The sequence below is a fragment of the Mytilinidion resinicola genome (genome assembly GCF_010093595.1).
Source record: "Mytilinidion resinicola strain CBS 304.34 unplaced genomic scaffold BDZ99scaffold_5, whole genome shotgun sequence".
Lineage (NCBI taxonomy): Eukaryota > Fungi > Ascomycota > Dothideomycetes > Mytilinidiales > Mytilinidiaceae > Mytilinidion > Mytilinidion resinicola.
In genome coordinates this window covers 1,676,097-1,700,408 of record NW_022985441.1, presented here as the reverse complement: position 1 = coordinate 1,700,408, position 24,312 = coordinate 1,676,097, and the positions used below count along the sequence as shown (strand labels likewise).

The 24,312-nt window shown below is 50.7% G+C and overlaps 8 protein-coding genes across 8 annotated transcripts; 3 read left to right on the top strand and 5 right to left on the bottom strand.

Moving 5' to 3' along the window:
- Positions 1-1,135: 1,135 nt before the first annotated feature.
- On the top strand, positions 1,136-3,066 carry BDZ99DRAFT_438538 (putative nuclear mRNA splicing factor-associated protein). The gene is made up of 4 exons (XM_033717624.1): positions 1,136-1,336; positions 1,530-1,604; positions 1,758-2,173; positions 2,224-3,066. The coding sequence occupies exons 1-4, from the start codon at positions 1,175-1,177 to the stop codon at positions 2,654-2,656; spliced, it is 1,086 nt and encodes a 361-aa protein (XP_033580370.1). The 5' UTR covers positions 1,136-1,174; the 3' UTR covers positions 2,657-3,066.
- Positions 3,067-3,109: 43 nt separating this feature from the next.
- On the bottom strand, positions 3,110-4,789 carry BDZ99DRAFT_517668 (putative phenylacetate 2-hydroxylase; the record flags this gene model as incomplete). Its single annotated transcript, XM_033725200.1, has 3 exons — positions 3,110-3,807; positions 3,882-4,515; positions 4,571-4,789. The coding sequence occupies 3 exons, from the start codon at positions 4,787-4,789 to the stop codon at positions 3,110-3,112; spliced, it is 1,551 nt and encodes a 516-aa protein (XP_033580369.1).
- Positions 4,790-7,382: 2,593 nt separating this feature from the next.
- On the top strand, positions 7,383-7,991 carry BDZ99DRAFT_367577 (kinase-like protein; the record flags this gene model as incomplete). Its single annotated transcript, XM_033714769.1, has 1 exon — positions 7,383-7,991. A coding segment is annotated over one exon (609 nt), but the record flags the coding sequence as incomplete, so codon positions are not given.
- BDZ99DRAFT_412116 (fumarylacetoacetate hydrolase FahA) lies at positions 7,916-9,792 on the bottom strand. Its single transcript, XM_033716646.1, has 2 exons — positions 8,785-9,792; positions 7,916-8,738 (listed from the first exon to the last, which is right to left on the bottom strand). Exons 1-2 carry the CDS (start codon positions 9,731-9,733, stop codon positions 8,395-8,397), a joined length of 1,293 nt encoding a protein of 430 aa, XP_033580367.1. The 5' UTR covers positions 9,734-9,792; the 3' UTR covers positions 7,916-8,394.
- A 418-nt stretch (positions 9,793-10,210) lies between these two features.
- On the top strand, positions 10,211-11,684 carry BDZ99DRAFT_486649 (Homogentisate 1,2-dioxygenase; the record flags this gene model as incomplete). Its single annotated transcript, XM_033722791.1, has 3 exons — positions 10,211-10,278; positions 10,328-11,290; positions 11,348-11,684. 3 exons carry the CDS (start codon positions 10,211-10,213, stop codon positions 11,682-11,684), a joined length of 1,368 nt encoding a protein of 455 aa, XP_033580366.1.
- A 1,875-nt stretch (positions 11,685-13,559) lies between these two features.
- On the bottom strand, positions 13,560-14,380 carry BDZ99DRAFT_438524 (kinase-like protein; the record flags this gene model as incomplete). Its single annotated transcript, XM_033717623.1, has 2 exons — positions 13,560-14,036; positions 14,121-14,380. The coding sequence occupies 2 exons, from the start codon at positions 14,378-14,380 to the stop codon at positions 13,586-13,588; spliced, it is 711 nt and encodes a 236-aa protein (XP_033580365.1). The 3' UTR covers positions 13,560-13,585.
- Positions 14,381-16,450: 2,070 nt separating this feature from the next.
- On the bottom strand, positions 16,451-17,397 carry BDZ99DRAFT_353206 (kinase-like protein; the record flags this gene model as incomplete). Its single annotated transcript, XM_033714555.1, has 3 exons — positions 16,451-16,759; positions 16,813-16,904; positions 16,956-17,397. Coding segments are annotated over 3 exons (843 nt in total), but the record flags the coding sequence as incomplete, so codon positions are not given.
- A 1,562-nt stretch (positions 17,398-18,959) lies between these two features.
- Positions 18,960-24,309, bottom strand: BDZ99DRAFT_438522 (uncharacterized protein; the record flags this gene model as incomplete). Its single annotated transcript, XM_033717622.1, has 6 exons — positions 18,960-20,933; positions 20,989-23,427; positions 23,476-23,564; positions 23,621-23,827; positions 24,103-24,169; positions 24,232-24,309. 6 exons carry the CDS (start codon positions 24,307-24,309, stop codon positions 18,960-18,962), a joined length of 4,854 nt encoding a protein of 1,617 aa, XP_033580363.1.
- Positions 24,310-24,312: the final 3 nt, after the last annotated feature.

Below are 24,312 nucleotides of genomic sequence, written 5' to 3'. Positions count from 1 at the left end.
GCGGCTACTAAGACCTGCGAAAGACTTGTTTAAACGATCTAAGAGAAGATCCACTACTCTTGCGAATTATTTCCTTGTCTTAGTCCACGCACTGGGAAGCATTCTGGATCAACTGTTTGCCTGGGTGACAGAGCCAGGTTCTGGGATGCCGCCGCAAACTATGTCTAGAAATTTTGGTTCGCGGTTTACCCAAAAAATCACGTCCTGTAATGAATGTACTTCTACCAGTATGCTTCTCGCCTAAGATTGACCGTGTCTATGACTAGATGTGAACTGCGAATGACAAACCTAAGCTTCATATTCATAACTCGCCAGAGTCTGAGTTCGTGACTAGGAGGTAAGGTCGCATAATACTCTTCAGAATCCTCCGCCTAGCACTTCAATGAGCCCTGGAGGTCCCGCGGGGCATGAAAAGGTAGCACTCGAATCCTAGAATACACAGTACAAAGGTAAGCTGTCTTGTGTGTGTGTACACCTTTCTACGACTGCTTCCAGAGCTTCAAGGGATTCATAGATAGCCTAAAGTGAAGAGTTTCCATCACTCTCAAATACACTGAAGCACCCTTAGCAGTGGCAGACAGGTGTACACATAGCGTGCTTGATAAGTGATAGGCTCCCTTACATAGAAATCGGCAGTCTACGAATCCGTGGTTCTGATTTGAAACTTCCTATCCCCAAGGTACACACTATTTCTGAGCATGTGTACGCTTGTTTAGCACCGCTTGAGGCACTCCAGTATGCTATTGCGATTCATGAAATACCAGTTTTGGCAAACCTGATAGCTCTCCAGGCCACCTCAGACGGTGTTGAACTGCTCGAGTGTGCTACTTTTTGGCGCCTCGCGTGGAGGGGTGACGCTTCTCACGTGACTGTTTACGGTAAATCTGACTAATCAAAGCTCGTCATGTATACTAGCGCCTTGGCGGAAAATGAGGCCGAACTGTTGTTCCGTGCCGAAAACAACTTTATCTTCTGAAGCTTCGACCTCCTCTCAGTCCACAACAACAACAGCGCTTGGCTAGCTAGATATGTATGCAACTATTATTATTTAACTAGCCTGCTAACCGTGCCGAACGGAACATAAATTAACTAGAGCAAAGCACTTACACCCACATAGGACGGCACTAGAGAACGTCATTCACCCGAACCAACCAATCGATCGATAGTTGTCAACATGTCTGCCGAAATCAAGCCATTCCCAACCACGGACGATGAACTCAAAAGCGATGTCCGAGTCTACTTCTCCAAAGTCGAGGGCAAGCATCTTCTCGAGGACGAGGACGGCCAAGACTGGGAGCTTAACGAAGGCTACACTTGGATTCCTAAGAAAACGATGGTACGTTCCCCACAAAAGAAAGGCATCCCGTGTAGCCATCACCGGCATGATGCGTCCATGATACGCGAGGCGCGTTACTCTCTCTGGATGGCATTCTAATCTTTAACTTGATTGTCCTCGAATTCAGCTTGATGAGGGCGACTTTCAGTATGTCCAGTCTGCCTCTGCTGCTGCGTCTGGCGGACTCAACGAGGTCGATGAAGAGCGTGTTCGCCAGTTCCAATCTGTCTATGCGTCTGGCGGACTCAACGAGGTCGATGAAGAGCGTGTTCGCCAATCCCAGTCTGCCCAAGAGATTGACGAAAGCATGAAGACGATCCTCTCTCACAAGCGCAAGAAGGGTGATGACCACGACGAGAGTGTAAGTACCCCAGTCTATTTGACACGCTGGCACAGCAGCTGACACTTCTTGTAACTCTAGCGTGTCAAGCCCAAGAAGGCTCCGAAGACCGAGCAGCCGCGCATCGAGAAGCCTAATTGCGCTATATACATCACCTCGCTTCCCCTAGATGCGACTGAAGAGGAGGTCGCCACCGAATTCTCCCGCTACGGTGTCATCGCAGTTGCTACAGAGTCTGGACATGCGCGAGTCAAGCTGTATAATGATGAGGACGGCAATTTCAAGGGCGATGCCCTCGTCGTATACCATCGCCCGGAGTCCGTACAGCTAGCCATTCAAATGGCTGACGACGCCGACTTTCGCATTGGACAGAAGGGGCCGCCTGCTATCATCCACGTCACCGTCGCGGATACAACCTACAAGAAGCAGAAGGAACGTACGGCCAAGGTCGGCAAGGAGAAGCGCAAGATCGTCAACAACTTGCAAAAGTTAAACGCGTGCGTAACCCAACCCCTATGTTAAGCTTCAAAGGTCTAACAATTCGTAGAAAGCTTACGGACTGGGACGATGATGAACCGTCCACAATCCCAAAGGCTGCCTCTAAGTACGACAAGATGGTCGTCCTAAAGCACATGTTCACGCTCCACGAACTCGCGACAGATCCGAGTGCGGCCCAGGAGATCAAGGAGGATATCATGGAGGAGTGTGAGGAGAAGTTCAAGGGCCTCGGAACTGTCGCTAACGTTACTCTCTTCGATCAAGAGGCGGAGGGAGTTGTCACTGTCCGCTTTTCCACTGTCGAAGCGGCAAATGCGTGCGTCAAGGTCATGAACGGTAGGAACTTCGATGGCCGGGTGGTAGAAGCTTCCATCGCGACTGGAGAAGAGAAGTTCAAGAAGACCATCGAGAAGCGTGATGACGTCGAGGAGGAGAGGCGACTCGCCATGTTCGGCGACTCGCTGGAAGAGGATTTCAAATAGGGACACCATTCTCATTCACACCTCTGGCCCATGTATCGAGGCACCATATATCAACCACAAACTTTCATACAATGCCTCGTCATACATATCTTCTACACTCTTTTGCCGCTGCGTGAGGAGCCTCAGGATATTTTCACCATTCCGAATGAGAGAATTCTTGCATTTTAGACAACGAGCAGACTGGCGAGGCCACCCCAGACAGCGTCAGCAGGGTGTACGTAAAGCAGGTTAGAAGTCTTTCCGCTGCCCACGGTTGCTATTACAGTGCTAGCTCATCAGTTTAGGCACGCGGATATCTCGCTGGTCGGCCTTCACTTTTGCTCACTCCTTACCACTGTAAGGAGTACCCCAGCTAGCATGTCTTCAGTCGGTCAAACAGTAGCCCTATTCCCCCTGCATGTAAAAATTATATGACAGGGCACTGCACCCTCCCCCACTCCCCCCAAGGTCCCCTCACAGCAACCCCTTCGTCGCCTCCTCACTCTCCCCCATCCACCGCTCCAACACATCCCTATCCCTCACCCGGATCCCGACCTTGAACTTCCGCGGCTCCATCGTCAAACTCGTTGGAATCGCATTCGCCTGCAGGCAATCCAGCACCGGCATATCCCTCTCCTCCGCCGGACTCACAAACTCAAACGCGGAGATCAGCCGCACAAACGCCACATACAACTCGCGGTTCGCGAGATGACTTCCCGCGCACATTCGGCTGCCCGCGCCGTAGCCGTAGTGCGGCGTGCCGCCCTCGCCGACGTCGAGATAGCGCTCCGGGAGGAACGTCTCGGGGTCTTTGAAGTGGGTGGCGTCGTAGTCGGCGGCGTAGGCGTTCATGTAGAAGGTCGTGCCGGCGGGGATGGTGGTGGTGTTGTAGACGATGGGCTTGACGGAGACGCGCGGCAGGCAGATGGGGATGACGGTCCAGTAGCGGAGGGTTTCTTTGACGAGGGCGGAGATGTAGGGGATTTTTTCTTCGGCGAGGCAGGCGTGCCAGGCGGAGGTGGAGGGGTAGGCGGTGCGGATGGCAGTGTAGGCGGTGCGTTGGATGTGGGCGTACGAGGGGGAGGAGAGGAGGGCGATGAGCATGATGAGATTCCCCGGGACGGTGTCGAGGCCGGCGGAGACCATGGTCAGGCAGATTGACTTTATTTCGGCTGAGGTGGGTACGTTAGTTTGAGCGGAGGAGTGGGTGATGCTAGGAAAAGGGGGTGGGAGTGACTAGGCGCACCTTCGTTAAGTTTGGCTTCGGGGTCTTTGAGGACATTGCCGGTGATGCAGGGTTTGTCTGTTCCATTGGCGACTTGCGATTTCAGCATGTCGAGGAGCTTGGTGAGGTAGACGTCGCGGCGGACGCGGTACTCAGCTGCCTCGTTGTTGCGGCTGGGCCATAGCCTTAGAAGGGGGATGTAGTCTTGCCAGTTATTGCTCGTGCTTCTAAAGTTCGACACTGCGCGCTCTACATCGCAGATTTCTCGTAGGAGTTCGTCGTCTTTGTCGCCGTCGATACGAATGCCATAGTTGAGTGATAGGGAGGTGTTGAGGGCGTAGCGCTGGAAGTATGGGATTGGATCGACGTCTATTTGGCCGTATTTGCTGTCTTCGAGCAGTTCTTTGATGCTGACGTTGGACTCGAGGTCGATGATTGGCATGTAGGATTGCACGGCAGGGCGGTTGAGAGCTGTGGCTGCGGCCTTCCGCCTCTGCTTGCACGATTCATCCCAGGGAGATGTGCCGATAGTGTATCCTTGACTGCTCGACACTATCTTGTGGAAGGTGTGCAGGGTGGGTCGTGATATCAGAGCCGATTGATTCGTGATCCAGATATGTTTTACCGACTCAAACGTATTCGCGAAGACGATTCTCTGTGTTCAGATGAGAAAGGGAGTAAGCTGAGCTTTGAAGGCATACAACACGTACACGATTGCCCATCCGAACTTGAAAGACTGGTCCATACTGCTTTACCCAACCTTGAGCTACTTTAGCATGGCTGCTTCCGAGCTGGAGCAGGTTTCCAAATATTGGTACCCCGGGTATCTCAGGGAGTCCGTCGATCTTTGGGATATCCGTACGGTTGAAGTATCGAACCACCAGATAGACAGCTGCAATGGCAGTCAAGGCAATGACTTGAAGGGCCATCGCAAGGAAGCTTAGCTTAGGAGATGGTAAGAGAAGAAGACAGAGAGTGTGAGCCGAAGCCTATGATGTTGCTCCCAGACAAGCGAGGTATCGAATGTGGAAGAAGTAGCGAACAGTATTCGATGCTGTACTTGTAGAAAACAAGAACATATTGTACAAGAAGATGATAGAAAGCCGGGAAATGCTAAAGACTTGCATCAAATATCTAAGTGGCTACGCTGTTCCGCTACAGCTCTAACAGGAACCTACTCCGCAGTAGCAGAGCTGTGCTGTAGCTGGTAGCCCTCTGGTGACTAGTCTGACGTGCAGACATCACGGCCGTGTTCCGCGTGGTATGCGCTTCTCCGCTTTGTCGAGGCTCTCCGCATTCCTTTCACTCCACTGCGGAATCTTCACCGCGCGCTACCCCCGCAGATCTACAACCAGTTTTCTAGCGGCTCCGTTTTTCGTCTGGGGTCGCAGTTGTTCCGCACATTGATGTTGTCAGATTGTTTGAGTGAATCCAGATTCGCCGGTTGCCCGAGATGAAGACGTTTCTTCGTCTGGAAAATTATCCAATCTCGAGTGTCCTCGAAGCATCACCAGGACAACCATGTGCAAGGGAACACCAATGGGTTAACATCAACGAAATTTCCTTGTAGAGAGCAGCTGGTATCAAGAACAATGCTAGTCATAAGTACCTAGTATCCCTCGATGCCACGCTTACGGGATTACTCGATTCTCGGCCGTCTATTCAAAAGCTAGTTGAGGCGTTTGCGCTTGACTTCATTCGAATAGCAAGACGCAGTCTAACCCGAAAAGCTCACTCTACACTCCCTGAAAAGTTTGACAATAGCTTCGTAAACAATCGTGGGAAGCGGGAGCAGGTGTAGATGGAAGCGAGGCCGCGACGTGGTGTTGTGGCTTAGAATCATGCCTGCAGGCTCAGCCTTCAGCCAGCTGGCGGTCAACTCTCGACTGTCACTCTTTCTTCAGCCTTCTCGCTCTTTTTTCATCATACTTCATCGTGCGCTTTCTGCTCTCAAGGTTGTTCGAAGCTCTCGTACCGCCTTCAGTCATCGAAGGATAGCATGTAACTCTAGCTGCTCCAATTGACCTTGTACTTCACCCCCACTAGAGCAGACATCCTGGGCGAAGGACCCGTTCGCCGTTTGTGCCTGTTGGTCTCCTAGCCGGAATTTCCGGCGGCAATACGCCCACGATGGAGGTCATAGACCGAGTTCAATATGTGCCTAAAGTATACACGGAGTATCCCAACGGAACGAGCATTTCACCCAAGTCGAGAAGAGAACATTCAGAAAAAACGGAAGGAGGGAACGGCGCAGATCCGCCTTCTTGGGGGCCATCGAAGATCATACCTATCGACTTGATATCTGAATTTGAGAGAGACTTCCCGCCCGTTCCCGCCGAGGATCTTGAATACGACAGATTAGACACCGACAGCGACAGCGACGTTCCTATCATCAACGGCCCCGTCTCTTCACCGCCTCAGCGGACCACCCAACTGCCCATCGAGCAAGTAAAATCTCACGACGAAAGAGAAAGCGATGCAGAGTACATCCCAAGGGTTAGGAGTAATCTTCAGGCTAACTACAATATACACCCCATGCCATGGTTGAGCGAACAGCAACATTCTGATGAATCCCATCCCTTCCAAAGGTTGCACTCGGAAGCCTCTACGCCGGCCTTGCCATCGCCTACCAATAACCCCCGCTTGCTCGACACCGTCGAGGAAGCAATTCGGCGCCTTATTCTTCCGGAATTGAACGCTTTAAAGGAGGAGCAACGGAATCAACAGAGTTCACAAGAAAGCGTGTATGACGGTGACCTATCTACAAGCTCGCTCGGGCCCTCTAGTAGACGCATATCAATGGCTTCTGACGTCTCAAGCCTACCGGATTCACAATCAGCACAAGCATCCTCGATCATTGCTGGGTTTCCCACTCAATCTACAACAGCTCATATCCCGGAATACATCAGTGCGAATGGCTCTTTCAAGTCCCATGCACTTAACGATGACAGTGATATTGAGGATTTTCTTCAAAAAGCAAGGACCTGGGGAAATTTTTCCCACAAGCAGATTCCGAAGTCTATCATGCCTCCGCCCAACAGCGCTTTAACTGGTCCTGCTCTCCGCGAGCCGACAGATGGTCTCTCTAACGAATATGTCAAGAATTTCTTCATCCGCAAAAAGGTCTCAATTGATGAGACAGGCTTGGTCAAGGATGCTTTTGGAAGAATAGTAGGAAAGGCTGTGGAAGATGATGAGGGGGCCTGGTGGTCTTATGCAAGACGGATGACGATGACACTGAACGGCGACGTGTTTGACGCTGATGGTGATCTCATTGGTGTCTGCGAAGTCGTCTCCGAAACGGCTAAAGACCTCACCGATGAAGCGAAGGACGGCTCCTCTGTCGACGAAGCCGGCCAAAGCTCCGCCACTGATAGCGATGCCGAGAGCCTGATCCTTGAACCTCACGAATTCAAAGCTTTGGTGACGGACCGCAAGGATATCGCAGCTGAATGCGGTCTCGACGTAGGCCACACAATCCTTGATCGATCCTCTCAAGACTCTCTGATCGTGTCCGGCTGCCTCGGCCATGGGTCCCTCGGCATAGTTGAGGAAGTGCGTAGGCCGAACTATAAGACCTTCGTTCGAAAGCGGGTTCAGCTTCCCTATCGTCAACGAAAAAGACGTCTACAGATCATCCAGGAAGAAGCGAGAGTCCTTGAAGACTTGTGCCATCCACATATCGTTCAGATTCTAGGCTCATACGAAGACCATACATACGGCACCAAGCAGTTCTATTGCCTGCTCATGTCGCCGGTTGGAGACGGTGACCTTCAGACATTCATGGACGAGCTTGGAGCTCGAGAGCCAACAGAAATGGAGATTCGATGGCTGATGGACTGGTTTCCGTGCTTGACCTCCGCATTAGCATACATGCATGACCAAGGAGTGCGGCACCAGGACATCAAGCCATCTAATATCGTTCATCGAGGCCCACAGATCTTTTTCACGGATTTCAGCTCCTCGTCACGTTTCAAGATCGGCCATACCACTTCTACAGAGAACCCCGCGCGAACGTCAGCCATGTATGCTGCGCCTGAAATGCTTGACTACCTACAAGATGACGGCACATTGAGCAAGCATGGCCGAGGTGCCGATATATTCTCCCTAGGGTGTGTCTTTTCGGAGATGGGGACGATAATTGGACATAAGTTCAGCTTGAGAAAGTCCATTCATGAGTTTCAAGATTTCCTATTAGCACCACCACAAGGCCGACGCCAAAGCAACAGCTCAGCAGCAGCCCGAGGTATACTTATATACAGTCGAGTGACAGAAAGGATCGCCCTATGGTTTGAGCAACAAGTCAACCTTAACGACGTCTTCAAAGGCGTCATCGCGCCAATGATACGCCTTCCGCGGGAAGATAGGACTGATGCGCATGAGGTTATGCATAACCTTTTCAAATTGGACGAGGACATTTTCAGAGAGAGCAAAGGGAAAGAATACCTCTGGAGCCCTTGCGACTGCCATCGACTTGGCGGAAATTTTGAAAAGGTTAACAGCGGTTGACAAGAATGCTGGATTGCGCAGATGTCTACAACTTCAAGGCTGGCTCGATCCTGCCTACACAGTCCCCAAAACCAACTAGGGCATCATCGTCAAACCTACAGACTCCAGTGATGGTTACCTCATCTCCATCCTCGAGGAACTTCCGCTCTTCTTCCCCCGAAAGCTTGATGGAGACCTTTCCGTTTTCGGTTTGCTCTAGCAGACTTCCTCGCTCCGACGGCTCCAATCCACTTATGGTTCCCGAGCCCAAAAGGTCTCCAACTTCAAGTGGACAGCCGGTAATGGAGTGGTGCGTGAGCATTTGAGGAAATGACCACAGAAGGTTTCGTGAGCTTGTCCTGCAAACAGTGCTCGATTGGCCGGATGATGCTGTATATGGTCAATACTGCCAATTCGTTACGCCGTCAGTACCTACTTTTGAGATCAACCTGTAGCTTGATATCGTACACGTTCTCTGCCTTCTTCTCTTGGAGATATGGCAGAACCTGGGTATCATTCTCTAAGCCTTTTACTAAGAACGGTTCCAATGCGTCAGCTAATACGACCCACGCACTGATTGAAGTCCCAAAGTTTTTTGCATTGAAGGGTCCCAGTGGGACGTACTCCCATGCTTGGACATCTCTAGCCGACCAATCATTCATCAAGACAACACCAAAGAGGCTTTCCTCCGCTTCTCCGATTGGGATAGGCTCTCCCATTCGGTTTGCTCTGCAGACAAAAGCTCCAAGCTCCAACTCGATGTCTAGCTTTTTGCAAGGTGAGAGAACGGGTACCTTGTGCTCAGCAGCAGGGTTCTCCAAGATCTGGCCATTTGGTCGACGAATCGGCGTCCCTGACACGACTACCGAAGAAGCACGGCCATGGTACCCGACGGGGAGGTGTTTGTAGTTCGGCTGCAGGGCATTTGCAGGCCCGCGAAACAGCACGCCTACGTTGTACGCATGATTCAGACCAGCGTAGAAGTCGGTGTAGTCTCCGATCGTGAAGGGCAGATGTGTCTGTACTTCTTTCAGGGGAAATATGGCTTGCTTCTGGAGGCGCGAATTGGTCTTGAGGACCTCTGGGTAGGGAGTGTCTTTGGCAAAGACGCTCTGTATGTATTTGCGAACCACGGAGTGGATTGGCCGGCCTAACGCAGCAAAAGCATTTAAGGTAGGCTCCGAGAAGACAGCTTGATGAGGCTGAATCGTAGATATAGCGGAGAAGCCGTTGTTTGCGGCGAAGATGGCTAAGTCTAAGGCGTAATCTCCGATGGCAGTTGCAACATGTGGTGTCGACGAAGGAATGGATATGATGCCAAAGGGGATGTTGGCTAGAGAGAAGTGGGAGCCTCTTGGTATATCGAACCAGGAGTGGGAAGACATGATGGGCAGAATGGTAGATGAAGACGGAGACCAAGGTCACTAGATTCGTAAATAGACATGGAACGAGCTATGCAATTCTTTACCTTGCACGAAGGTTTCGGCCGGCGACTAGCGGCTGGCAGCGGAGGTGAGCGAGTGGGTCTGGGTGTGGAGATGCCTGCGAAGATCGCGGGCGGAAGCATTCCGTCGCCATCCGGCCTGCTCAACTCCAGCTTCTTCTCCACCTGCCTCCCCCAGCGTCCGCCAGTAGCCGTCCAGCGTGTGCTACAGCTGCCCACAACTCCATCATGGCCACACGGCTTGCATCCGCGCCTCTCTCTGCCTACGACGACCCTCACACTGCCCTGCATCCTCGGAAGCCGCTAGCTGGCCTTTTTAAGCACATCTCTTTTTCCCGCAAGCGTGCTAAGCACCACATCCCCCTCACTGAAAGGAACTTGACCCAGTTCTTCAACCCGGACTACAGCGACGAGCACGATGCCTTCCACCCAGTTCGCCCTCAAAGAAAAATATCGATACCTGAATGGCTTCAACTCCTACCATGAGTATGCCAAGCCGAGCCTTGAATCCGTTCGCGTTACTGATCGCGTGCAGGTCTGAAGCTATAGACGGAGCTCTACCCATCGGCGCCAACTCCCCTCAGAAGCCCCCGTATGGCCTATACGCTGAGAAGCTGTCGGGGACCGCCTTTACAGCTCCGCGGCACGAGAACCAGCAGTCTTGGTTATATCGAGTGCTACCTTCCTCTGCCCATGCGCCATACGAAGCTCGAGAATCTGCTACATATAATACGAACCCGGAGAACAAGCCACACGAGAAGATCCACCACATTCCCAACCAGCTGCGATGGGATCCCTTCGATATGAACGAGACTGTCGACTGGGTCCACTCTCTGCATCTCGTAGCTGGAGCTGGAGACCCAACGATGAAGACTGGCATCGGCATCTTCATCTTTGCCGCTGGAAAAGATATGGATCCACATGAAGCGTTCTACTCCGCAGACGGCGACTTCCTCGTCGTTCCCCAGCACGGCGTCCTAGACATTCAGACTGAGCTTGGCAGGCTTCTTGTCCGGCCAAATGAAATATGCGTGATACCACGCGGCATCAGATACAGAGTCATGCTCCCCTCAGGGCCAGTCCGAGGCTATATCCTCGAGCTCTACCAAGGCCACTTCCAGCTCCCCGAACTCGGTCCCATCGGCTCTAACTGTCTCGCCAACGCCCGCGATTTCCAAGCTCCCGTCGCTGATTTCGACGAAGACACAAGCACGACATGGCACGTTCTCTCTAAATTTGCCGGACGCCTCTTCAGCGCAAAGCAATCACATACGCCCTTTGACGTGGTAGCCTGGCACGGGCTTTATTACCCCTACAAGTACGACCTAGGCCGCTTCAACACCATCGGCAGCATATCCTACGACCACCCCGACCCATCCATCTTCACAGTTCTCACCGCGCAGTCAGACCACCCCGGCACCGCTGTAGCAGACTTCGTGATCTTTCCCCCACGATGGTTGGTAGCAGAAGACACCTTCCGACCACCATGGTATCACAGGTGCGTTAAGTCCTCTCCAAACTTGGACCCAGAATCCACAGCTAATATCTATCCCAGAAACACCATGTCCGAATTCATGGGCCTCATCCACGGCCAATACGACGCCAAAACAGGCGGCGGCTTTCAGCCCGCCGGCGCGAGTCTGCACAACGTAATGAGCGCACACGGACCCGATGCCGCTACGCACAAGAAAGCGTCGAATGCCGAGCTGAAACCAGCAAAAGTGGGTGAGGGCAGCATGGCGTTTATGTTTGAGAGCTGCTTGATGGTGGGCGTGACGGAATGGGGCCTGAAGAAGTGCAGGAAGGTGCAGGAGGACTATAATGCAGAGAGTTGGGAGGGGTTGGAGGTGAGATTCAAGAGGCCAGAGGGGAGTAAGTATGGGGAGTGGTAATTAGACGTAATTTATTTCATTCTTCAAATCGGAGCCTTGGAACGAGGTGAGAGAAAGTCTTGATGGGTTGAAGAGCCTCCGGCGGCATCGGAACATGTCAAAATTTATCGGGAAAGGCTGGAAAGCGGTCGTCCCTCAAGAAAAAGAACGAAGCTCACCCTCTGAGGACCCCACTTTTCGCCCCTAGACACGGTAAAGATGAAGTACGTCTATACTTCATACCCTGGTTTTTGTCCTCTGGACGTTTCAATCCGATTTCTATCTCAAATAAGACTCTTCACGCGTGTTTTCGAACAAAGTGTATTTACTTGCACGACTTTCAACCATGCGGGGTTACTTCCTCTACACTCCACACTTTTTAATCCGAGTAGACGTCCCGAAAAGGAGAATCACAACGTGTAGTTGCTTCTGGGCATGTAAGCACGCGGTGTCACTCCCTCAGCGCTCTACACTTTTCTGGAACCCGATCACGTGGCTATCTATATCTAGATAACTATAGTAGGTGCCTGTTCTGTGGGTAAAACCACGCGGTGTCGCTTTCTCTGTGCTCTACACCTTTTTGTCTGACAGTTCATCCCAATTATGATATGCACGCGGTGTAGTTGCTTATGTGGCTGTAAAAGACGCGGTGTTACTTCCTCTGCACTTCTCAATCCGATTAGACGTCCCGAAAAGGAGAATTATCAAAGTGTGGTTGCTCCTGCGCGTAGAACCACGCGGCGCACTTCCTCAGTGCTCAACACTTTTCTTAGACTCTATCACGTGGCTATCTTAATTTGGAAGACCACCCTACGTGGTTGTTCTCAGGCATATAAGCACGCGGTGTTACATGCTCTGTATTCTACACTTTTAGTCTTATAATCTATTCTGATCAGGATATTCACGCGGTGTAGTTGCTCATGGGCGTATAAAGGACGCGGGGTTACTTCCTCTGGACTCTATACTTTTCGACTCCAGAAATCTTCCAGGATAGAAGATTCAGGCAGCGTAGCTACTTCTAGGTGCATAAGCACGCGGCGTTACTTCCTCAGCGCTCAACGCCTTTCTCGAACTCTACTACGTGCCTATGTACATACCAGATTCGGATAGCTACACCACTTGACTGCTTCTAGGTGTACATTATCGACTGATTTGTCTCCCCCTATTTCCCTCTTACATCAGCGCCGTGTCCCCTATTTTATCTACAAAATAAACAATACCCAGCTCAACTTCGACTCGCTTGCTGGTTAAGCTACGCCGCACTGGTTAGAATACTTACCGTTAGCTTATATTTGTACTTAAACTTGGTCAACTTGTCCTGATTCTGGGAGACCTCTCCAATCAATAAAATCATTGAGCACCTCGTCTGTAGTCGCGCAAGAGGCTATCCGGGGCGGTAAGGCTATCATAAATGCCCCCAATCCTGCAAGATATCAAAGACCATATACATGCGTGTTCTGCGTAGCCTCCGGTGTGGTTGTTTCCTCGAAGAGGTTTTGGGGTTGCGCAAATATCGTACAATGTATCACTTACGTAGGACCAAAACGCCCCTGGTGCAATTGTAAACCCGGTGTGTTGTGAATAAACTGGCATGCAATCGCAAGGTAGAAAGAAGAACAGTCAATTGTTGCAACTGTATAGCTAAGATCGTAAAGAAAGTAAAGATCTCTTCAAGTTCCAGAGGTCGGTTTCCGTCAAACCTTCACATCTCCATCATCATTCCCACTTCAAATCACATCAATGTTTCCTGAAAATTTGAAAGAATTGAAAATGAGGTCTTCTTCAGCGACTTTATACTCCTCGCGGCCGCCAGCACAGCAAGGGTGGGATGCATATCTCCATTTATGGTATTCAGGGGTCTCTGTCCCGAGTTTCTCCATACGATCTAGCATCTGTATTGAAATCGGTCTTCACTCAGGTTGTTATTCGATCATTTCCTCGACAAGGACAAGAAATTTACCAGCAGGGATATGAAGATTTTCATCTTGTTCATCTTGTTCATCTTGTTCATCTTGTTCATCTTGTTCATCTTGTTCATCTTGTTCATCTTGTTCATCTTGTTCATCTTGGTCAAGTGTTGCTCGTATCTCCCTCAGTTTAGCAATCTGCTGTCGCACCCTCGGCAAGTTGGAGTGAAACGACTCGTCGCTGCCATCCTGTGCGCGGAAGTCGTCGAAATCAGAAAGCAACACCCGGAGAAGCGTAGTACACATCTGTATAAAGACGCATCCTAGGGAGAATATATCGGACGCTCTTCCCCGAGGAAGATTTGCTGCCACCTCTGGACTGCACCATTTTCTAGTCATTGATGTTGGGCCTTCAGTTTGAGAGCCTTCTTCCACTGTAAAAGCTTGACTGATACCGAAATCTGTCCTAAGCAGCTTAGCCATAATTTCTCAAGATAAATGGTGAGTATCTTACAAGTAAATCGACCGTGTAGGGTCTTCGCCTATATACCGCCTTTCGTGGACTAGGATGTTGCTCGGCTTGATATCCATATGCCGGATACCTTGCTCGTGCATATAGCTCACAGTACGCGCTAAGCAAAAGAAGAACCGCGACAAGTCTTGCTCTACAAGGGCAGGGTGTGAGTTATATCCGTGACGGGAGGACTCACACCAGGTTCCGCGTGGACTCCATTCATCCAAGAACTTGGCCAAATCACCAGTAGCTTGACCAGATCCTCTAGCTTTGCGCGACGATTGACTCGGATACATTTATGCGCAAGGCGGATGCGGCGACAGCGAACAGATTCAATCAACGCAGTACTGGAATGTCCAATTGCTCTTTCGACTTCGAGTGGGATAGCTTCGTTGCCTTGAAACTCCATATGTTGACCTCGACCGGACCAATTCAGTTCGCTACAAGTAGGTTTAAATCAGCAGGCCGTTCAGTGAATGGGATATGCTGTTAGTCAATACATAGGTTATATTTCAGCGAAGATCGGATGGCTCTTCGATAGGATAGTAGTAATCGGGTACGTGAACAAGGGCATCGGATGGTTCTTGAGGTCCTTGCAGGGAGTCTACGGGAAGCTCGCCGAATGTAGCTGCATTCCATCCGTGGGTGCCTTGTTCCATATTCCGAGTCAAAGGTGGTTGAAGTTGCGTTTCGAGCAGGCTGAAGATTGTACTGCAGGGCTTCAAACTTACAAGGTTCAGTAGCTCCAGCCTTCAGAAGTACTCACCGCCTTATGCAAGGGCACTGGGTCGTGCATGCTCTTCTTACAATTCCATCAGCTGGCTACTATCAGATATTGCCCATAGAGCGTACCCCACGGAATTTGGGCAGAATGTGATAGTTTAAAGTGCATCAACGATTGATTGAACTTCTCGGCAGGCACCTTCTTTCACGCTTTGTCTGGCCTTGTGTACTCTCCTCTACAACCTCCTCGACGTCCATATTCTCATCGCCAAGCTCCTCACGGCGTGTTCGTGTCGTTCGTACCGTGCCCGCTGCGCTTATTCCTAGGACACGGAGCCGCTCAAATAGCTTCATAGAGCTAAAGAGATTGTCCAGCCAAGCCACGTGCTTGTGGGGGTGGGGGGAATTGTTGAGGAGGTGATTGAGGCCCGACTTGGTGACGGACCAGTAGGAGTAATGGAGCCCGTTTGGGCTCCTCTTCCCTTTTTGTACTCGTAGACTCTCAGTAATGGCACGAATCATGCATTTCCCGTAATGGTCTACCGTTCGTGCTGGTCTCTTACATGTACCTTCGTAATGGTACAAACTTTGGGATGGTACGCATCCCATACTAGTCCCTATTTTGATTCTGTTGAGCAAGTGATTGTGTCTTCATTAATTGTCTGGCTATGGATGGGCGGGGTGCCTCATATATGTATCCATTCTCACCCCTTGTCACATCGTTTCAGCCACCATTAACCGTGACATTCAACAGATTCTTCGTAATGGTACGCTTTCGGAACGGCACGGATATCGTACCAATCCCCATGGCGCTTGTTATGGTCCGCATCCTGTACTAGCCCTAATTCTGCCGAATTTGTACTGGTATGTGAGTCGTACCGACTCTAATCTTTAATTGAACGTACTGTTCCCAAAAGCCAACACTTCGTACCAGTACAGATATTACTTGGGACGCATATGTACCAGCCCTAATTCTGCCAATTTGTACCGGCTGATTGAACTTGAATAACTTTCGTACAGGTACATTACGCCATAAGTCTTGCTGGATGATGGGGCTCTGTGCGGAAAACGTGACTTACTGAAATTCAGGATGAGGCTGAACATTAAGTTCGTAGCATGGTTGATTGCCATAAAGGCGTCTTGGGCAAGATCCAGGAACGTCTCCGAGGTAACGACTATACTCGAGATTCTCTCTCCATCATTGTGGGATGCGAAATCACATTTGAGTGTCACGCGCGGAGGCCCCAGATCTTCTTAAGCTTGCTGGGAAGGAGGAATATTCACCTTGCTAGAAAGAGAAGTGCGAAATCTGCTGGAAGCCTTATACGACGCCTCGTTAGAATTGCGAGTGCTATGGATGCGTTACAAACATCAGCCACCACATTAAATCGCCCTCTTCATAGTTCGCGGGCAAACCAAGCATGTCTTGCTACCTCAGCGGCGGTCAAACGATGGCTCGGCTCATAGGCTAGAGCTCCTCTGAGGAGGTCCAGCAGAAGGTCCAGGTCCTCGAGCGAGAGCTCAGGCATTGCTTTCTGAATCTGCGAATCAAGGAGGCGAGTTCGCGGGATTTGGTCATCAAACCAAGCATATTTCTTACCAGGCTCGGAGGTAAGAGGGTTGGCTTTATCGAACCAGGAATCCTGCCATGCTTCTGGTAAAGCTCCAAGGGCCTCAATAGTAATCCCCAGTGCCTCCACGACCGTGCCGAAGCCTGTTGGGGCGAATATACGAGAGGTGTGCATTTCAAATATAAGACACCCAAGAGCCCATACATCTGACGCTGGCGAAGGTTGATATCCAAAGAGCATCTCTGGTGCAAAGTATGATGCCGGTGTCCCGAGTCCAGCTGGTGGGCTGTTTGTGTAAAAGGCCTCCCCGAAGTCTGCTATGCGAATACCGCCGGATAAGAGTCCGATATTGAAGTTGGAGTAACTAATGGCAGAAACGGCCTGGACCGGGCAAATGCTGGTGCAGGGTTCCCATTAAACTGCAGAAGTGTGACCGCTTCCGGTGTGCCTAGATGCTGATATGTCTCAACTTCAGACCATTGTTGAAGATCCTTGATGTCAAAAAGGACATTAGAGTATGTCAGATCTAGAGATAAATCAGCGGCGATTTTCCTATAGACGAATATAAAGAGCTTACCGCCATGACATATCCCGGCAGAGCGAAGACTTGCCACACATTCTGCAAGCTGTTGAGCCGCTGGCCGGACAAAAGATATCGGAAGGGGCTTGCCGGATTTGCTGATGGCTCGTAGGTTTGGTCCTCCCGCCTCCGACACTAAACAGTTGTGGGTACCGTTCGGACCAGCGATAGTAAAGGTGTCCAGGAGATTTGCTATATTAAGGTGATTTGCAACACTTTGCAGATACGTTAAGATAAGGATCTCTCTATTTGAAGAGTCTGCGCGAGGGATCTTTACGGCAACGTATCGCTGCTCACCTAGCACTCGAGCTAGCCAGACAGTAGCAAAGCCTCCGTTACCAAGTTTATTTATAACTTTGTATTTGTGTCCAAGTACATCACCCAGATTTACAGGATGAAACCCACCCGGGCGGTACATAGCCACATCTTCAACGTAATCCAAGTCCAGTGTGCGTAAGCCCAGGATATGTGATGATAACGGTGGTGGCGGCGGAGGGGGTGGAAGTGGTGGTTGGGAACAATGTGGTGATTGAGACGGTTGAGGCGTTAGAGGTTGGTGAGAGGACGGCGGTAGAGGTGGTGGAGGTGGTGAAGGTACGTTCTCAGCGTTTCCGGAAGTCATTTTCAGAGCTCAGGTAAATGAAGCGATAATGACCGCTAGTAAGGAAGGGTGTACGAGTGCTGTAATGAGAAGAAGCTGGAGTTTGGTAGCTGCTGGTTGCGCAAGCGGAGAAGCAAAGAAAACTAACCGTAACGAAGCGCGCGTCAACATAATTGATTGGTTAACAGAAGGTTAATTAAGCTAATTAAGCTTCTACTTACTTAAATAGCCAGTAGGGGCTTTTATTTTAGGGGAGGGATAAACGCACCACCCCTAATCACTCCACGCACACCCTGTTGCTTCACCGCCTTCTAATTGGCTTAGAGGGCTACTCCATAGCCTCCGATTCGCTCGCTTAACTCGCTCACTAATTCCGAATGCTCTCTCCAAATGCGGCCATGTACAACACAAGCAATCGCATTATACCGATTTGTATAGCCTTACGTACGAGCTCACATACAAGCTTACGCACGAGCTCACGTACAAGTTCACGTACAAGCTCACGTACAAGCTTACATACAAGCTTACGTACAAGCTCACGTACAAGCTCACGTATAGCCTCACGTACGAGCTCACGTACGGCCTCGTGTATAGCATCACGTACGGCCTCGTGTATAGCATCACGTACGGTCTCGTATATAGCATCACGTACGACCTCGCGTATAGCATCACGTGCAGAGAGATGTAAAGGTGAATGCCCGGAGGAAGCTCCGCGTTGCTCCGAGCCAATTAGAAGGTGGTGAAGCGCCAAGAGAGGGGGGGTGTGCGTGGAGTGATTAGGGGGTGTGCGTTTATCCCTCCCCTTATTTTATTAGCTGGAATTGTTAGAAAATGGGTTGGGCGACAGATAGAACATCTACGTTTTGCAGGAAAGGGAGGAATAGATTCAATCCACGAACGAACCGCTGGCATTATGTCCTAGAATGGCGTCTGCGGCAGTAGGGTTGAACCTTGCTATTAGACGGAGCCTTTAGCGCGCTTACGCGAGGCTGGGGCTGTGCTCTTGGCATGGCGGGAAAAGGCCCCCATAAAAAGGCGTCCCAAACGCTCATTTTCGGAGGGGTATTTACCAGAAACCAGCGTTTATTTGGATATCTACCCTAATAAGGAAATCACACGGCTTAGTCACATATGTATCGCTAACCACGTAGCGTTGCTTTCTCTATACTCCCCACTTTCCACTTCGAGATTATCTAGATTAAGAAAAATTACACAGCGTGGTCAATTCTGCAGTTATAAGCACGTAGGGTCACTTCCTCAGTGCTCTACGCTTTCGAATTGTCTAGACTGGGAGATGTATTTCTCAGCACCCCTACACGATACCGATCCCCATCACTCAACCTCTCCCCAAACTAAGCTCCCCCCCACCCTCTTACTCCTCATCCTCTCCCCTCCTCAATCTACACCCCAAACTCCTCCCCCACGCCCTCCACCAACCCAACCAACTCCCCACTCACCTCTCTATCCCCCCTCGCCACTCTAACCGCCGAGCACACCAACGGAAACAGCCTCACAAGATGCTTCTTCATCGGCGCGCTCACCCCCTCCGCATCTGGAATAGCCCTGGGCTCACACTCCATCCCCCTCATCGCCCTCACAACTTCCAGCAACTCCCTTCGCTGGCTCTCAGGCTGCGGCATGCGGCCCCTAAGCGGCTGGTCCGCGATATACGCCTTGAGCGGCAACGCCGCGCGGAGAATAAGGTACGGGGCCGCTGCCTGCGCAAGCTTGACTTCCTCGACGCTGCTGGAGTGTATAGACACGAGCGACACGAGCTCGGCGAGGCAGACGTAGGCCATGGCAGAGCGGAGAGTGAGCAGCGGGTCAGCGGTGCGGCCGTAGCGGGGTTTGTAGAGATCTGTGAGGGGCCCAGTGCCCGGTGGGGGGATCTCGCCGGGCCCGGTGGCATGAACCAGGGAGTTTGTGAAAAGGTGCGCGGTGTACGCGCGTCTTGTTGTGTCTGGGATAGAGGGGCTGCCGAGGGCAGGGGTGATCATGTCTCTTAAGCTTTTGAATGCTGCGATGTCGAATTGCTCGTCTTTTGAGAAGTTAGTGGTGGGAGGGGCCGAGGAGATGGCGGCGCGGGCGATGGCGGAGGCAAGGTGGATGACTTGGTCCCAGATGTTTCTTGTGGTCTCTTTCGTGAGGGAGAAGGCGCGGGATTGGGGTAAGGCGGGTTCGAGGATGGCGAGGGCGGTAGATGTGGCTTTTTGCCAGGCTGGGGGGGATTTGCCTTCGAGTTGCCAGATGTATTTTTCTTGAATTGGTTTGACGAGGCTGACGAGGGCGAAGTCGAGGGCGCCGCTTGTGAAGACTTCTTCGAGGGATATGTGCTTGATTGCGATGGCCTGGAGTAAAGACATTGCGGCCTTTGATAGTGCGACGAAGGTTGGACCTTTCTGTCCAGAGTCGGGCGACGTTTTTGTGAAAGGAAGAGCTACGAATCGAGACAGTAGCTTGATGAGGAAAGATGGGGCTCCAGTAATATCTGAACGTACTAAGGCAATACACTCGGTGACTTGCGTTTGCAGAGGTGTCATGTAATCGACGTCAGAAGAGTAAGCGATCTTTTCGGATAGCAAAACGGAGTCTTCGAGATTCGTAATCATCCCAAGAACTTGCTCAGCTTCTATTGCATCTTTGCTGAGCCGGTATATCTCCTTGAAGGCTTGAGCATAAGCCACAAACGCGTCTTGAGTACTATCTCCTTCAGCCCGCCAGAGGCCTCGATGATCAAAGTATTTCCTCCAGAGGCTTGCTGTCTGGAGAAGGGCGGGGACCCCAATTTTATTGAGATCTTCGCTTTTCGAGAGTACGCCAGTAATAGCAGTGAATATGGATGCCCCAAGAGAATGCGAGCGACAGGTGTAGTACCGCTCGAAGAACTGCAGAATCGTGCCCCACGCATTACCGAAGTCCGCTGAGCTCTCGACGGTATCCAAATAAGTCGTGAACAAGCTGGTCATTGCTCTCAATATCACCTTCGTGGTATCGTTCCAACTCGCGATTATTTCGGAATCAGGCCCTCGCTCTAAAGATCTAAGACTCAGCTGCACATTGAGATTGGCTTCTATCATGCGGAATAGGACTACGCGCAGACAAAACATCCAGGTTTCAGGGGACATTTGGTCCACGTAATTGTCGAAGATCCTTAGAATAGTTTGAACTGCGCCATTTCTCACTTCCATACGGTCATCAGTGGTGACTGCAATGAGATAAAGCAGCACTTGGATCCAGAGGGCAGGAAGAGACCCCTGGTTGGATGCTTCTTCGATATCGTGGCGCACGTCCTCTCCCGCATGTTGGCGAGGCAAAGCTGACATGTCTATTCGATTGTGGAGGAAATCAGAGACATTCCAGAAAAAGGTAATAGTCTAAGAACGTCAGTGGGTCCCTACAGCAGGATATCTGACAAAAGAGACCACTCACCGTCAAGGACATGTTTAGGTCGTCTTGTTGAGCGCAAAAGAGAATGAGTAGTTCAAGAAGAGTGGAAATGGAGCTATCCGGGACTGTGGCCAGAAAATCTGAGCATACCAAATGCGCAGAGCCGAATGCTGAGCGAGCAAGTCTTTTCGATCTGACTCGGGAAGGTTGGAGAGACAGATCCGTGCTACGTCCGTTGGATTTGTGAGAATCCGTCTCGTTGTGCTTTGAGTGACGGGTTTCAAAAGCGCTTTTCAGTACAACAAATACAGAGTCCCACCCTGCAGTGAGTGATTCTCCACACTGCTCCATGACAGATTTCAAAGCCTCCAGAGCGATGTGGTGGACTTCGACATCTGTCTCGTCGATAGAATCCTCGTCCTCTGGCTGGTCTTCATAAAGTGCCGATATTTGGTATTGCAGAGCAGATAGCAGCCGATCCTGAACGTCGCTGTTTTGGCCTTCTGCTTCCATCATTGAGAGCCCCGCAATGTCTTTCACTGTCCTCGCAATTATATCAGCCGCGAGGAGTCGAGCAGAACTAGCAATGCTGCAGTTGATGCAAGTTGAGACAAGCTCTTTGATCATGATTTCCCAGCCACTTTCAGTCGCCTCATAATGGGCCAGTCGCGATTCGTTTAGCACGACGAGGTCGGCGATTTTGTTGAGGGCAAAGACGTAATCTCGAGCGTCGGACTCAGTGTTCAGAGATATTCCAGATATGCTTCCAACCCTTCGTTGATGATGTATGGGGGTTCCGAACGATCCACTAGAGGCCCTTGGTGTACTTGCAGGCAGAGACTTTCCGCGAAGGAGACTGCAAAGAGAATCCAGAACTTGGACGAAGGAATCATTCGGATAGTCCGCAGTACTTTCGAACAACCTAGATGCAGCAGATTGAACAGCAGCAATCTCCGAGCCAAGACTCTGCGCAGATGTCTCGCCATCGTTCCGAGCACCACCTTTTGTATTCGATGCAGCCATGACTATATCTGCCTGTTGCAATGTTTCAAATGCTATTGACCACGAATCTCCTAGAGTAGGGCCCAAAGCGATGGCAAGATTCAGCAGAGCTCTCAGACAGAGTAGATTCCTTGTGGTCAACTGAGGGTTCATGGCGTCCATTGACGTACCCCTGGACCTGTCTTGAGACAACGTGGAGCTCTGGCTGACAAAACTATCCACGCTGAGGAGCCCTTTTGGATTGGAGAAGATGCTTGGACTTTCTAATGCGGGTGTCTTGGGCGAAGCCAAGTTTGCAGTTAGCACATGGGATGGTACCGCAGCTTTTCCGAGCGTCGTCAAGAACGCATCTCTTGGGGTGGATAATCTCAAAAGACCGGCAACCTGTGTGAACTTCTGGATAGATCGAACCAATGCTCGGTAGTAGTCTGTATCTAGTGCCGCATGGAGAAAAGTTGAACAAGTAGCAAGTACAGCGGGCCAGCATTCGTTTATGAGATCGGCCGCTGTTTTAATTCGAGTGTACGCCGAGTGCTTCTCTAGATCTAAAGGGTTGATTGGGACGGTCCTTTTGCGATACGATTGAGTCCTCGAAAGTCCAGAAGGAGCAGGAGAACCATTGTCTTGAGGTGATACCTCTTGTGCTTTAGCCTTCTTCTTGGCTTTGCTTTCGGTGTGCACTGTTAACGGAAGTATGAACTTGGCCAAGCTTTCTGATAGGTTGTTGATACAAGTCAACACTAAGCTGTATATGTACGTCTCGGGGAGGTTGGGTGCCTCAGACTTGTCAAGGTTATCCAAACAAGGGGTCCGTATCGAGCTCCATTGAATGCTTATACCAATGCCAGTTGGAGCGGCGTTGTTATTGCTTGGGCCCGCAATGACGCCCGCAATAGAACTCTCGACGACCGCTTGGTCAGCTTGTGCATCTTTGTTATTAAGGGTGACCGGCGCCGTTGAGTGGTGACCCAGACCTATCGCCGCAGGCTTTTCGGTCGATAAACGAACGAAGGCTGCGAGATTGTCGCGTAGTATGATTTTTTTGCCATTCGATCCGTCGTATTCTCCGTAGATCTGAAGAATCAGGTTGGGGTCCGAATAGAGTCCGCGAAACACTTCCATGCAAAGGGCTCGCTTCCATGGGGGTGATGCTTCGGGGTCTAACATATGGTTCAATAGTCCCAAGGCAATCTCGCATTCCGATGGCATGACTGCTAAATGGTTTCGAATCAAAACGTAAAGGATTCGAATGACACGTAATGCTATTGGGAATGTGAGCCGATCAGACAAAGATCGAATGATAAAAGGCATTAGTAAAGACCTTAAAGTGTGGCCTTGCTCCGGATGGCTGGAGAAGATAGTGCCATGATTGGTGAGGACTGATTCAATGAGTTCCAATCCGGATGTCTGCGATAGCGAAGAGAATCGGATAAACTCAGCCTTGCCGCCTTCTGTTACGAGACAAAGATCGCGGAACATCTGCTTTTGTTAGCAAGCTTTAGAGTATAAGTATATAAGGTTACATACCTTGTATGCATCATGTGCTGCTGGTCGCACCGTCGCCGAAGTATCACCTGCTGGAACTTCGGCGATCGTTGGAATCTCAAGAGATCTGTCTTTCAGTCATTTTAGCGGCCTATTTTAGGGAGTTGAACATTCGAATACGCCCTACCATCTTCCGAAGCTACTTTGTCAAAGACAGAGATCACAAGTTGCTGCAGTGTCGCAGCGGCAGTATTTCCCACTGCCGGGTTCTTGACGGTCTGCAAAAAGGAGCATACTTGCAAGGAGAGGGAGAGTAACTCTCCCCTGAGCTCATTTGAGTAGTTCTGAAGCAAGGACGGAAGTGCTTGCAATATCTTCAACTGGATTTCGAGACCTAAGGACAGTAAGCAATGATATACGTAAGGGGTCGAAATCAGTACCTAGTGGACTGCAATCTTTGAAGGCTTCCAAAACCTCACGTAGCCTCTCTCTAGGCAGCGCTCGTGATACAGCAAGTCTCTGGAGGCATGTTACCCCATAGGCTGCAAACTTCGCATTGTGGGTGCCACAGGCTAACAGAAACGGCGAGATGAACTGCGGTCTTCTGCTCAAGTCTTCTGATGGTCAGCATGTAGAGCATAGTCTAGGGATTCACAGATTCTAGCTAACCTGCTGCAAGTTGGGTTTCTGAAGTGGCTGGAAGAGCCTTGAGGTCTTGGAGAGCCTTCTCCGAGGCCTGTATCCCCAAATTAGCAGTTTGTTCACCCGAAGACTCATTCCATGACGAGATTCATCTACATTTCTTAGCTCAGTATTCTTTCGTTTTGAATCCTGGATGAGGTTTGCAAGTTCCGAGCTGAGGATCTGTGCCGTCATGCT

What these genes read in the sequence shown, in the direction of transcription:
- BDZ99DRAFT_438538 (XM_033717624.1), top strand. Translation starts at nt 1,175, where the DNA reads ATGTCTGCCGAAATCAAGCCATTCCCAACCACGGACGATGAACTCAAA. An exon ending in ACGAGGTCGATGAAGAGCGT is followed by an intron (nt 1,605 to 1,757) that starts GTTCGCCAATCC and finishes TTGTAACTCTAG; the next exon opens with CGTGTCAAGCCCAAGAAGGC. An exon ending in AACTTGCAAAAGTTAAACGC is followed by an intron (nt 2,174 to 2,223) that starts GTGCGTAACCCA and finishes AACAATTCGTAG; the next exon opens with AAAGCTTACGGACTGGGACG.
- BDZ99DRAFT_412116 (XM_033716646.1), bottom strand. Translation starts at nt 9,733, where the DNA reads ATGTCTTCCCACTCCTGGTTCGATATACCAAGAGGCTCCCACTTCTCT. An exon ending in GCTACAGGTTGATCTCAAAA is followed by an intron (nt 8,739 to 8,784) that starts GTAGGTACTGAC and finishes GACCATATACAG; the next exon opens with CATCATCCGGCCAATCGAGC.